The sequence below is a fragment of the Chrysochloris asiatica genome, unplaced genomic scaffold (assembly GCF_000296735.1).
Source record: "Chrysochloris asiatica unplaced genomic scaffold, ChrAsi1.0 scaffold00021, whole genome shotgun sequence".
Classification (NCBI taxonomy): Eukaryota; Metazoa; Chordata; class Mammalia; order Afrosoricida; family Chrysochloridae; genus Chrysochloris; species Chrysochloris asiatica.
The window spans coordinates 6,382,435-6,396,907 of NW_006408539.1; the positions used below are offsets into that span (position 1 = coordinate 6,382,435).

Below are 14,473 nucleotides of genomic sequence, written 5' to 3' on the forward strand. Positions count from 1 at the left end.
GAATATATGAATCTGATTTTTTTCCTCCTCTCATACGGGACCTAAGTCGTGAAACCCTTAGGTTCTCTTTAATGCCATTTAACATTTCAAATAATTTCTTTTTTACATTCAAGGACGTACCACTTAAGATTTCTTTTAGTTAGAGGAAAATCGGTGATGTTTTGGCTTTTCTGCCGTTTTCCAGTTTAGCCTTAAAGGTTACTAAATTTTCCAGCGATAATATTAGCTATTGTAATTGTGATCATTCCCCCCCCCCCCTTATTATTCTCAGAAAAATGCAGTACACAAGAAATGCTGAGTAAGTGAACAGGACCCACGATTGGACCCATGTTAGGATGATGATGTTAGTGAGGCGTTTCTGACTCTGACCTTGTGTAAGGTTTCGGAGGAGTGGCTGGTGAGTTTGAACCACTGACTTTGCGGTTCAAACTGTCCTTTTGGTCCAACACATTGTCTTAGAGTGGCACATCCAAAATGATACCGACATGATCAATGGGCCCCTGCTGGATTATCTATCCTTTCTCACCTGTCAGTTAACAATGTTTTAAAGAACTCTCAGTAACTCAGTGATGATAAGCGGTCTGAATATATTTTTTGTGTTTTGCATATTGTACAGCAATTCACCATGAAGTGGTACCAACAGGAAGTACTTCATCCAGAGTCATAGTACATGTGGATCTGGATTGCTTTTATGCACAAGTAGAAATGATCTCAAATCCTGAACTAAAGGGCAAACCTTTAGGTAATTCTGAATGTTAATATTTTCATTGTATAATGATTGGATAACTACTCATATTTGTTGATTTTTTTTTCTGATTTATTAGCCAAATTAAGGAAGACTTAAATGTAACATTTTGGAAATGATTCTTCTAGATGCTTTACAGATAGTAAACTTTGATTCATTTAATAAATGGTGAGAGAATGCAATGTCAACTGAACAGGTGAACATAGAGGCGAGAATAAACTTAGGTTTCTGTGTCAGTAGCTTGATTTGTTTGAAATTTTGTAAGGTTCATTTCTCTTAAAGTTTTTTATTACATTTTAAATAGAAAATTTTTGATCCCTTCCCTTTGGAAATTAACTTAAATAGTATAAAGTCTTTCAAGATAGTTGGGATTTGAACAACGCCTAAGGTTGATAGCAACACAAGTTTTCCTAAAACAACGTTTTAAAAAAGGAAACAAAAATTTTGCATTGAGGATTTACTTATTAATATGATAGCTTGTTTTAATAATAATGCCTATTTTACTTTGGGGCAAGCAGAGGGGTTGTGTGTGTGTCAGTGAGGTGTGGGGGAGGTTGTTGGCATGCAAGAAGGATTATTCGGTTTTTAGTGCTAATATAAATGTTTTGAGCAATTTTGATTCACTTGCTGCTATCTTCTTATTGCCTAGTTTGGCTGTTATAAATCCCTACGTGGCCTAGCTTAGTTGATTCACCAGAGAACGAGAGCAATAGGATGATTCGTTTTTGACATGCCCAAAGTAAGTCGTAGTTGTAGAATTTTTAAAGGTGTCAAAGAATTAGGACCAAAGGTGCGTCTATTTTCTCCTTAAAGCAATTTGTAACTAGTAGCATTGTTATTTAACCCCTCAGTAGTTCCCAAATTGTAAATCTTTATGGTAGCAGACTGATACATCTTTTTCCCACTTAGTGGCTGATGGGTTCTGGCTTTTGACCTTGTGGTTAGCTGCCAAGTGCTCAGCCACTGTGCCACAGGGCTCCTTGCTCCGCTGTTAAAGGCTGTGGCTTTCTGAGGAGCAACTGTGGATTTGAACTGCTGAGGTTGCAGCGAGCAGTCCAGTGCTTATCCTACAACACCACATGGACTCCCCTTGCCTTGTAGTTAATGCTTAACACAAAAGGATTGTGTAACTGAGCGTGGATGAATAGTAATTGTAAAATGATTGATACCCGTCACCCTTTAGTCAGTTCCGACTTAGCGATCTTCTATAGGGTTTTCAAGAGTCAATCTGTATGAGAGCTGGCAGCTTCCTCTTTCTTCCTTGGTGGGTTTGAACCACCGACCTTATGTTAGCAGACTATCACCTAAGCCACAATACTCTTTAAATTGGACACTAGTAGTGAAAGTCTTAGAAAAAAACAAAAGCAACGTCTCCTTACCAACTAGGTGAGGGCTTAATTCTTTCAGCTGGTGATGGACAACGCTGGGCCCATATAATTTAATTCTGAATGAAAGGACTGTGCCTTTTTAGTTAAAGAAATTACCAATCTGATTGTTCATATAATTCACTAATGAGTCTTAATTGATTCCCTGTGACTCCAAATTTAGAAATAAATGCAGAGAACTCATTTTTTTTTTTTTTTGAATGTCCATATTTTACATATTTTCAGTACTTATTTTTATAGTGGTAAACCATCTACTTGTCTAAAAAGAAATCCATAATTTTAGCTATTTTATAAGTGACCAGCTACTAGAATTTTATCTGAGGGGGATTCAAAAAAGTATGGAAAAGAATGGACTTTTTCTATGAACTTTTTGAAGTTCACTTGTACAGTTGATCATCATTTAATCATTTGGATAGGGAGGCAGTTCATAATGCCTCCTTACTGTGATCCTTTCTGCAGATAACTAAAAAGAGAACAAGTTCAGTGATCAAGACATTTGTGGAGGGAGATCCCTAACAATTGTTTCAGGTTGGCACTTGTAACAGAACATTGCTTTATAGTTACTGACTCTGAAGATAAGCACAGTTAAGTCCACAGGTTGCAGGCAAGCAGTACTTGCCCTTTAATGTTGAAGTAAATTTGCCCTCACTTTGAAATGATTGAACCAGTCCCTACTGCAACAAATTAATCACTGTCACCTTCACTTGCGGCTAATATATAACTGAAAAAACGGAGTCTTTTATTGCACTAATTAAGATTACATAAGAACTGTATGTGTCTGCTATGACTTACCTACAAATTCAGCTTGCCAAACATACCTAGAAATTATTTCGTTTATAACCCATGGACTGCCTGTGCTTGGAGTCCTGGGGTGGTGCCATAGGATGAGCACTGGGCTGGTAACCACAAGGTCAGCAATGCAAACCCACCAGCTGTTCCTTGGAAACCCTGTCCAGCGTCAGTCTGAGTTGCAATAGCACGTAACAAGCCTGTACTTGAATTTTTCCAGCAGCAACTACTAATTGCAGTCAGTTTTTTACTTGGCTTATGTTTTTGGTAAACCATGACCTAGAGTTAAAGGCACAAGCTTAGTGGGTTACACGTTGGACTGCTAACCACGAAGACCAGTTTGAATCTACCAGCTCTGTTTTGCAGGAGAAAGAGGAGGCTTTCTGCTCCTATGAAGAGTTACCGTCTTGGAAACCACATCCAGGGTTGCTGTGAATTGGAATTGACTTGAGTGCATGCAGCAACGCAGTTATAAATGTGTATGTCAGTAAAACAGATCCTAGAAAGATTGGATTTATAGCCACAAGATGTGTGGCCCTGTTGTATAAGCACTGGACTGCTTGGGTTGGCAGTTCAAACCCACCAGCTGCTCCTGGAAACCCTATAAAGGGTCGCTGTGTCTTGGAGCCGACTCAACAGCACTTGATGGCGATGATACTGATTTATGATTGCTTTTGTTAAACTCAAGAAATAAAATGCCCAGGTTGAGTTTTGCGTATGAAATAATTGATCCTTCACCTAACATGTCATTACTGTTATAGTCAAGTGCCGTCGAGTCGGTTCCATCTATATAGGGTTCCTAAGGGGCAGCTAGTGAGTTTGAACCACTGACTTTCCAGTTCAAACAGACCTTGCAGTCCTGCTCTTATCCTACAGCACCACACCATGACTCCTTAATTACTATTTACCCAGTATTGAATATTTTATAATGATTTTTTTTCTCCCAGGTAGGAAAAAGCAACCAAATATTTTAAATGAGGTATAAGAAATCATATATTGATATTAACCCTTAAGTAGGAGATAGTTTAAAACCTTGGTATTCCTGTTTTGTAGAATTTTGAATGGAAGTATTTGTTTTAATTGAAGTACAGGGCTTTTGGTTTATATTAAAACAGGTTGCATTACAGTTTATCAGATTACAATTAAACAGTGGATTCCCTGGGTGGTAGAAGCAATTAAACACTTCACTACTAACCAAAAGGTTACTTCAGCCCACTTAGAGGCCCCTTGGAGAAAAGGCCTTGCAGTCTGCTTTTGAAAGGTCACAGCCCTGAAAACTGTGGTACAGATCTACTCTATAGCACATGGGGTTGCTGGGAGTTGGAAATGACTTGTTAACCACTGAGTTTAGTTTGAATATGCAAGTTCTAAAGTGCCATCGAGTGTGTTCTGACTCAGCGATCCTATACAGGGTTTCCAAGGAGCAGCTGGTGAGTTTGAACCACTGGCCTTGCAGTTAGCAGTCTAGTGTTTTTCCAATGGTGCTACACTGGGACTCCAAAATGGAAGTAGTAATCGCATTTTAAAGAAATTTTTTTCAATCCTGCTCACTTCTTTTCATGATTTTTTTTTTTTTCCTTTTAATAGGAGTTCAGCAGAAATATTTGGTGGTTACCTGCAACTATGAAGCCAGAGAACTTGGCGTTAAGAAACTTATGAATGTCAGAGATGCAAAAGAAAAGTGTCCACAGCTGGTACTGGTTAATGGGGAAGACTTGACTCGTTACAGAGAGATGTCATATAAGGTTACAGGTACAGAATCTAGTCAGGCACATTTAGCATTACTTTTTGTATGCAATGCCTGTTTACTCCATTTTAATAAATGTGGAATGCCATAATTCAGTTACTTTTTTCCTAATTTTTTGTTTCAGGACTTATTTAAAAAAAATATATACATCTGTTGGAGAGACTGCCTTTATATAAGGTGATTTTAAAAAGATGTGTAGTTGGCAGTAATCGTGTCATGACTGGTGTTTATATATACATACCAGAAAACATGTAAAGCAGAATCTAAAATTGAGAAAATAGGATGACATACCATAAATAAAACCAAATATTAAAAATTTTAATTTATTGTGTATTTATACATATAAATGCAAGTCTGTGTTTGTAAAAAGTGCCCTTCCCTCCAGTTTTGAGGTGTTTTCCTAAGCATACTTACTATTCATTTGTTTTCCATAAAAATTGGGTACATCTCAAATTTAAATGAATTGCTGAGTAATTTGCTATTTTCTGTCTCATTCTTGGTTGTGAGAGTAATGTTTGATCAGCACAACTGAAAACTGATTTTAAAATTATTAAACAATTAATAGTTATATTAATCTTTTCTTAGTATTTTTTGTGTATATTAAATATTGCATAGAGCTAAACTCTTTCATGCCAAGGTTTGGGTTTGAATCTTAGTGTTTTCACGAATTAGAGGAAAAATAAAAAAGCATGCATACTGGCATATGCAGATATGGGAGTATCAAAAATTCATGGAAAGGTTAAATTAAAAGGTAATGGATGTTTCCATCAAATTTTTGAAAACTCCTCATTTAGGTATGGAGTTCCGGTGTGGCGCTGTGGGTTAATGCGTTAGACTGCAAAGTCACTTTGAACCATTAGGTCGATGGTTCAAGCTCATCAGCTGCTCCTCGGAAACCCTTTGTAGGCTGCTTTGGGTCGGAACCAATTCAGTGGCATTTAACAACAATAACAATATTTAGGTATATATGCCTCAAGGAAGGGCTGACCATTCAGAATACTGCATTGTTGTTAATTATGGTGTAAATGATTTTTCTGGTTGACTCAGTAAAAATTGGAAATTTTTTGTTTATTTTTCACTTTGCCTTTTCAAACTTGTGGAAAATAGAGCTGAAATATATTAGTACTTGTTTTGACTTTCCTAAGGAGCTCTGGTAGCATAGTGGTTATGAATCAGGCTGTGAACTGCAAGGTCAGCAGTTCGAGTCTACCAGCTGTTCCATGGGAGAAAGGTGAAGCTTTCTGCTCCCGTAAAGATTTATAGCCTTGAAAATCTGTACAGGGTCGCTATGGGTCAGAACCGACTCCACGGCACATCACCACCACCAAGTTGACTGTAACTTATTCTTGATACACCATTTCAAGATCATGATTAACTATAAGCATTGATGTTTAATGGCCTCCAGACATAAAAGTAACCTGGGTAGAACATCTCCTTGATGCCATGAATAACTGCCCAAGATACTGTGGAATTGTCTCGTTAGGAAATACTACCTCTGCTCAAAGTATGAAATTGTGGTTTGGCACTGTAGGATAAGCACTGGACTGCTAATTGCAAGGTCAGCAGTTCAAACCCATCAGCCTTCCCATGGAAATTACACAGAGTTTCTATGAATTGGAATCAACTCAAAGGCAGTTAACAACGATAGCAACTCAACGTGTAATGCAGAAAAAAGTCATAGTTAACTGAGGGCTTTCCTAAAGATAACTGTGGAACTGTAAATATATATAAGACCCTTAACAAATATTGGATGTAATTTTTAAGCCTAAAATTGTTAAGTCTTTTCCATTATAGTTTCTGTTACATCTGTGTTGCATGATTATTTCCATTTAGAGTTACTGGAAGAATTTAGTCCAGTTGTTGAGAGACTTGGCTTTGATGAAAATTTTGTGGACGTAACAGACATCGTCGAGAAGAGACTACAGCAGCTTCCGAGTGATGTACATTCAGCAGTGACTGTGTGTGGCCACGTGTACAATGATCAGGGTGAGTGGATTCTTACTCATTCTGCTTTAGTAAGGCAAAATACGTCTATTTCTTCTTGCCCTGTGAGGTGGCTGTGTCACTCTCACATCCGTGACTTTTGCTGGAGGTGTAGTGATAGCTAGTCTGTCTAGAATAACTAAAAGTCGGTATAGATACTCCAAACAAAGTGTGCAGAAAATGAGAGTTTGATGACATGCAGCTCAGTGTTCTGTGCTGTTTTCATCTCTGATATAGTCTACCTCTTCTCATAAGAACCAGGAGTTTGACTTGTAGACTAAGTTGGTCTTTGATCTCTGATGCTTACTTGTTCCCTGCTAATCCTTCAAGGCACTCTTTTTGGTCTCTGACGTTCCTAGTTACTCCTTTTGGAATCTTATCCAACCGTAACTGCCATGTGCCTAGTTTCTTTCCAACCTCCTATTTAATCAGTTCAGATAATCTTTGCCAACTCTTACCAAAAACAAACCGCAATGGTTCATTCCCCATATTAAGGTGTGAAAGACCAATAGTGTTTCTAGTGATATTTATATTGGAAAATAGGCAGCAGTAAGCTCTGATCAATAACTGATTAGGCTTTCAGGAATCTTGTGTCTGTGCTGGTGACTTGCACATCGTACCGCATAGAAGACAAATGACTCTGGTTCTTGCTCTTCGATCCCAACTTCTTTGGGAGCAGGTGATTATTCTCCAGTTTAGTCCTTCCCAATCTTGAAGACAAGTAGAGCTACGCTTTTCTTCTAGAACAAGAATTGAAGCTTCTCTTCATACTAATATATTTGTCTTTTTACCTATGCTCTTTTATTACTTACAAGGTCTATTAAACAAAAGGATTCTAAAAACATTTTTATATAATTTTTTCAAACCAAACTCAGATCACTGAGTACTGGTTTTTATATCCTAAAATGAAAATGTCTAATTAATCATAAATTACTTCCATTCCCCACAATAAAAAAAAAAAATCCCCCCTCAAATTTGCAGCAAAACTGACAGAGTAGTACAGTGAAAGACGCACGGTGGCTGTGTAGATTGAGCACTGGGCTGTGAACCACATATGTGGTCAGTGGTTTGACCTGCCAGGCCCTGTGCAGATTCAGAAGGATGAGGCCTTGGAAACCCTATACAGGGTCGCTATGAGTTGGACCTGACTCCATGGCACCTACAGACCACGACTCCAGTGTAAGAAGACCCAGCATGCCTTTCCTGTGGGTGCTTTCGTGATGCTCATATTGCCACATTTACTTTTTGCTGGAGCGCGTGCGCGCTCTCAATTGGTTAGTTAACCATTTGAAAGTAAATCGCACATCAGGACTCTGCTTCCTTAATTACTTCTAATACGAGTCTCCTGATATGGACAGTCTCATAGAACTCCAATATTTTCACACCTGAGAAAATGTGCTTTTACATAATTTCATTACTCTATTCATTTTTTCGTAAAAGATCTCTTAACTGGTGTACATAAAGATTAGAGATTGTTTTCTTTAAAACTGAATGGTGCCCCCTCCCCTCTCTCTTCTGTGCTGCCTACGGAGGAGGTGGCCATTTCGACCGGCATCATGGCTGCCCTCAGACCCCTGGTGAAGCCCAAGATTGTCAAAAAGAGGACCAAGAAGTTCATCCGGCACCAATCAGATCGTTATGTCAAAATTAAGCGTAACTGGCGCAAGCCCAGAGGCATTGACAACAGGGTACGGAGAAGATTTAAGGGCCAGATCTTAATGCCCAACATTGGTTATGGGAGCAACAAGAAGACAAAACACATGCTGCCCAGTGGCTTCCGCAAGTTCCTGGTCCACAACGTCAAAGAGCTGGAGGTGCTGCTGATGTGCAACAAATCTTACTGTGCAGAGATTGCTCACAACGTCTCCTCCAAGAACCGTAAAGCTATCGTGGAAAGAGCAGCCCAGCTGGCCATCAGAGTCACCAATCCTAACGCCAGGCTGCGCAGCGAAGAAAATGAATAGACAGCCTGTTTTCAAGTTTTATTTGTGCTAAATAAAACCATAAAAGCGCTAAAAAAAAAACAAAAACTGAATGGTTAGTTTTCTTATTATATAGAGTATACTTGGATGTGTTTTCACAGTGAAACCTGAGTAAAAGTTTCCTAATGCTTGTGGGAATTTTTTTCTGAGAAAGAAAAGTTTATGATCTGTTAATAATGAAACACTCCCAGGATACATTCATTATAACAGCCCTTTGGGATTCACTTGCATTTGTTTCCAGGAATCCTGTGTGGAATGAAAAAAATTAGTTCAGTGGGTTGCATGTGGTGGTGGTGGTGGCGGGGGGTGGGGTGATCTACTCTAAGCCTTGTCCTCTTAAAACGTTTGTAAATAAGAAGATTGAACTATTTTAGTGTGATATTGAAGGATATTGTCTCTTTTTATAGCTATAAACCTGCATGACATCTTGCATATCAGGCTACTTGTTGGATCTCAGATTGCAGCAGAGATACGGGAAGCCATGTGTCATCAGCTGGGTCTCACTGGCTGCGCAGGAGTGGCTTCGAATAAACTTTTGGCAAAATTAGTGTCTGGCATCTTTAAACCAAATCAGCAAACTGTCCTGTTACCTGAAAGTTGTCAAGATCTCATTCGTAGTTTGAACCACATAAAGGAAATGCCTGGTAAGAGAAAAGAGTTGAGAATCTTTAATTGCTTTATTGCATTTCTCTAGTTTTAAAAGTTATAGGCACAGTGTAATTCTTTGACTGTGGATACTTGGCCCTTTGAAAAACCACTCGTTTTCTGGAAACACTAGTTGTTTCCTAGAACACATATTAGGAAATATATGAAAGTACTTTGCCATTGCCACATACTTTTGTGTAGTTAGAATATGATTGTAAACATTCTATGATCCTTTATACTTTTATACCATTCATTGCATGTAAAGAGGGGAGTTGGCCTTTTACTGTTTGGGGAGTATTTATGTAATATTAGCACTTCTTGAAAGAATCTTGTAAGGTAGCTACGGCAGGTTCCTAGAACAATTCAGGTCTTGGGGCAAGGAAGTTGTATCTTTGAAGATCAAATATTGAAGATTTTTGAGAATATCAATCATGGTTATGTTAAAATTCTATTTCTTTGGCATTGGCTGGGACATAAGATGTTATAGTAGATTTTCTGTGAAAGTAATTTTCTGAGACGGTGGAAACTTACCTCTTCAGGTGGCCTAGATTTCAGACTTTTAACCTGTGTCTAGGTGATTCCAAAATGCACCACCTTTTTTCATATAGTTTTGGGATGAGTCTGGGTCTGAGTTGTGAACAGAAATTGCTCTGTCAGCTTGTAACATACCAAGGCCTTTATACTGATACAAGCTTTCTCACTCAGCTTGCCATTTTGAGTTCTTGTCCCTGCTTCACACAGACTTTGTATTTTCTTTCTTACTTCCACATTGCCATTTATTTCATTTATTTAATGTATGCAAATACCTCCCAGTTCACTTTCATAATTCCACTACACACCTGTCTCTGACATACTACTTTGTCTGTGCGAGGAAACTCATAACTGTATAATTCTTACATAGAGAATGAACAACCAGAGTGGATGTAGCAAAACTCTTCACACATTGTGAAGAATGTAACCAGTGTCACTGAACAACTTGAGTGGAAATCCTTGAATGGTAACCTAATCTGCTATGTAAACCTTCATTCACTGCAGACACGATAAAATATTATTAAAAACAAAAAAGAGTGAGAGGGCTAAGGGATAGTCAATGGCTTGAGTATTTCTCCTGGGAACAAAGTGTGACTGAGTTTTAGCACCAAGAACTTTGTGATAGGAGTTTTGCTAGGTTATTGGTTTGTCTTCAGGCCTTTGTTTGTATTGTGCATGATAACTGTTGCCAGATATAACTTTTGAATAAATGTGTTTTGTATAGGAATCAATTAACTAATAAACACAGGCAATTTAATATTAATTGAGCTAATGACTTTCTTTATATGAATAAAAACCATAATGACTGAATAATTCCCCAGTATTATGTAACATGTAGTAAACATTTCACTTTATAAAGATGGCATTTATTGACTGTGGTCATTAGATTCCTGGTATGGCGCTGTAGGATAAGCACTGGGCTGCTAAACCGCAAGGTTGATGGTACAAATCCACCACCTGCTCCTCAAAAACCTTATACAGAATGGCTGTGAATTGGAACTGACTTGATGGCACTTAACATAATGTATTCATTAGATTATATTAGGTGTTGTAAGGTCTCCAAAAGGTTCACAGAAGTCAGGCCCTGATTAGAAGAAAAACCTGATTTACAAATAAAGTTTGACTTTGTTGTTAAGTGCTGTCAAGTTAGTTCTGACTCATAGCCACCCTGTATAGGATTCCCAAGGAAAGCCTGGTGGGTTTGAACCACCAGCTTTGTGGTTAGCAGTTCAGTGCCTAGCCAATAGCACCACACCTTAGCAAAATACAAATCAAGTACTTAAAACTGTGGCTGATAGAATATTTGAATTTGTTTTATTCTAAGAAGAAGAGCTCTAACAATACTGCGCATTGCTTTTTGTCTAGGCATTGGCTATAAGACTGCCAAACGTCTAGAAGCACTGGGTATCAGTAGCATCCATGATCTTCAAGCCTTTTCATCCACACTGTTGATAAAGGAGTTAGGCGTTTCAGTTGCTCAGCGTATCCAGAAGCTCAGTTTTGGAGAAGATAACTCACCTGTGACACCCTCAGGACCACCTCAGGTAAACTGTGATGACATGGGTTTTCATTGAGTGCTTCTGGTCATGTGATTGAAAATAAGGATTTCTAGTCTTAGTATTGTGTTCTTGCCGTGTTCTTGCTTTGCTTACTAGGTTATGACATGATTCCTTTTCTGTTAGGATTCTGCATTATTGAATTAGTAAATACTTTGAATTAAATCTTAATTTTAATAACATTAAGTCTCAAATTAACTGCTTTGATTGAAATCTGCCTGTTGTAATTGCTTATGTTGTTTATATGAGGCAATATGTTGCATTTTAAAACAAATACATTTTCAGAGTAGTCCAGTGGCTAGGCAATGGGGATAGGTTTACACACCCACTAAGCACGAGTTGATTTCTTCCTATGTGGCAGTCAGTTGGCTAAGTGCTTTGGATAGTAATCTTTTGAGTCTTCTCATGAGCTCTTTAAGGTAAGTCGTGCTAGTCTGCGCCCCTCCCTCCCTCCCTCCCTGCCTTGCTGCCTTCTTTCTCTCCTTTTTTTAAGGTAAGGGTAGTATACTTTAGAATACAAATTGCACAACCTACCCAAGGTTAAATTCAGATTCAAGTCCCAGATGAGTAAAAGCTTTCCTGTTATTGTACAGTTAAGTTTAGAGTTGGTACTAAACTTCTAGAACTTTACAGTTTTCTTGACTTTCAGTGTACTTGCTAGTGCAATACAGTAGCTTGCAGATAAAGAGTTAATGTAAAAGTGGACTAAATGACTCAAACTAAGTGCACGAGGTAAGTTAGCAAAGAATGTGTGGAGTATTTATTTGACTTATACAGTGATAAGCGGACCTAGTTATTATGGTGTGCAGCCATTCTAATTTGAGCTTCTTCGGTAGTCCTTTAGTGAAGAAGACTCATTTAAAAAGTGCTCATCAGAAGTGGAAGCTAAAAAGAGGATTGCAGAACTGCTTGGTAGTCTTCTGAACAGGTGATTGTCCTTTTTTCCCAGACATCTTTTTTTTATTTTTAAAGCTTTTATTGTACATTGAGTGATAGTTTACATGGGAGAGCATCATCCTATCATATTTTGTTTCACTGCAATGATTACAGTCCCCTCCATGTAACACCATTTAAGAGTATTTGCTTCTGTGCCCTCTGGGTTTTTTTGGGTTGTTTTTGTTTTGATGTACACAAAAACACTCAGGAATATATAATCATTTAAATAACCCAAGGGCACATTCTTTCCAAGACATCTTATAGATATCTTCTGTAGATGTTAGAGAGGAAAGATACTTGGTGTTCTATCTTGGAATTTACAGATTAATTGGAAACTAGCAATGCAGAGAGTCCCTGGGTGGTATAAACACTTAGTTAGCACTTTCAGCTGGAGGTTCAAGTCCACCTAGAGATGACTCAGAAGAAAGACCTGCCCGTTGGACTTGGGGGAAAAAGAAAATCAGCCTTTGAAAAGCCTACGGAGCATGCTTCTGCTCTGATACATACTTACGCGGTCACCATGTTGATTAACGACAACTTTGTTTAATAATGTGATGAGTTTGAACCATTGACCTTGTGGTTCAGTCGGACTTTTACACCAGTACCCTTAACTAAATTTAATCCATTTGTCTTCATTTTCATAACCCAAACAAAACAAAACTAAACTCACTGATGTCGAGTGGATTCCGACTCCTAGCGACCCAGTTGGACAGGGTAGAACTTCCCCATGGGGGCCTCCAGGGCTGCAAATCTCTACAGAAGCAGCCTGCCACATCTTCCTGCCATGGAGAGACAGTGCGTGTGCACTGCTTGCCTTTTGGTTAAGAGCCAAGTTCTTTTAACTACTGCGTAAACCGTCCTTGTAATTCCAGCAACACTCTTGTTACACCATGACTGTTCAGCTACTCACAGTTGCCTAATGGGGTTTTTTGGTTACCTCTAGAATTCCTAAACCTCTCACAAAAGAAAGGCATTTTAATTTTATTCCCTGTGGCAATTGGAAAACCAGAGGAACAAATTCAGAGAGGAGTAATCTGCTACAGGTCTTAAGGAACAGCTGTACACATTTGTGGTGGTTGAGGAAGGAAATTATTAAAAGCAACAATGAAAGAAGAAGCAGAAAGCCTTCACATCTCCTTTGCCTCCGACTGTGAGAAAGAACATGGGTCAGCGCAAAGGCAGTAGCTGCTGAATGGTGCTGTGAGTGAGTGTGGGAATGTGCAGGGGTGTGATCGACGAACACGCCAGCTGGGATGATGAGTACATGAATAGAGTAGCATAAGCTAAACAAAGAATTAATTTAGTCTTCTAGTGGACTCCTGGCGTAACGTTGTAGGATAAACACTGGACTGCTAACCACAAGGTCGGCGGTTCAAACCACCAACTGCTACTCAGAATCGTGATTGGAACCAAGTTGATGGCACTTAGCAACAAGAAATGCTTCTTTACCATTATACCTGTATTCCTGAATCCTCTATAGACTACCTCTCTTCCTTCCATTTATTTGATTTTCTTTTTGGTGTTAGAAATTTCTCGAAACAGGGTATCATGGGTCTAACAATTTAGGGTAGGTACGCTTTCGTCATGATGGTAGTCGTCATTTGTGCAGGACTAAGTATCAGAAAACGGATGCACTTGTTCCACCTTGACTGCCACATGCAGTGTGAGGCTCCCATTCTGCACAGACAGAGCCAGCACAACGCAGCTGGGGCTGCTGAGTCTGACCCAGGTTCCGGGCAGTGCCACAGGCTGTTCCTGTGTGTGCAGGTGAATGTGGGCCAGCTGCTCTGCTTCAGAGACTCAGACAGTTCTGCACACAGAGAAACCACAAGCAGTTTACCTTTACAATTTATTTTATTGGAAGAGTCAACAGCCACCTTGAACCCTGTTTGGTATTCGATATAATACCACTTAAAGAGACTGGCAAAAATAGCATTTACTGACTTAGTCTTTGGAATAGAGCAGTGTCGAAGAATGATGAATGGTTATATATGTATATGTTGTTGGGGATGGTAAGTGCCATCAACTCGGTTCCAACCCATAGCTGGTGAGCTTGAACTGCCCAGTTTGTGGTATGTAATATGTGTGTATATGTATATGTGTATGTATATGTATATATACATATATGTATGTATGTATGTGTGTGTGTGTATATATATGTATATATATATATA

General features: G+C 38.8%; 1 protein-coding gene across 1 annotated transcript in view; it reads left to right on the forward strand.

Moving 5' to 3' along the window:
* The first annotated feature begins 485 nt into the window (after positions 1-485).
* Positions 486-14,473, forward strand: part of POLI (polymerase (DNA directed) iota) — a 24,489-nt gene continuing 10,501 nt past the window's right edge. Inside the window, exons 1-7 of the mRNA XM_006837564.1 lie at positions 486-528; positions 617-742; positions 4,507-4,671; positions 6,500-6,652; positions 9,039-9,275; positions 11,173-11,351; positions 12,200-12,291. Of these exons, the coding sequence (XP_006837627.1) occupies positions 486-528; positions 617-742; positions 4,507-4,671; positions 6,500-6,652; positions 9,039-9,275; positions 11,173-11,351; positions 12,200-12,291 (995 nt within the window). The remainder of the gene's footprint in view (positions 529-616; positions 743-4,506; positions 4,672-6,499; positions 6,653-9,038; positions 9,276-11,172; positions 11,352-12,199; positions 12,292-14,473) is intronic.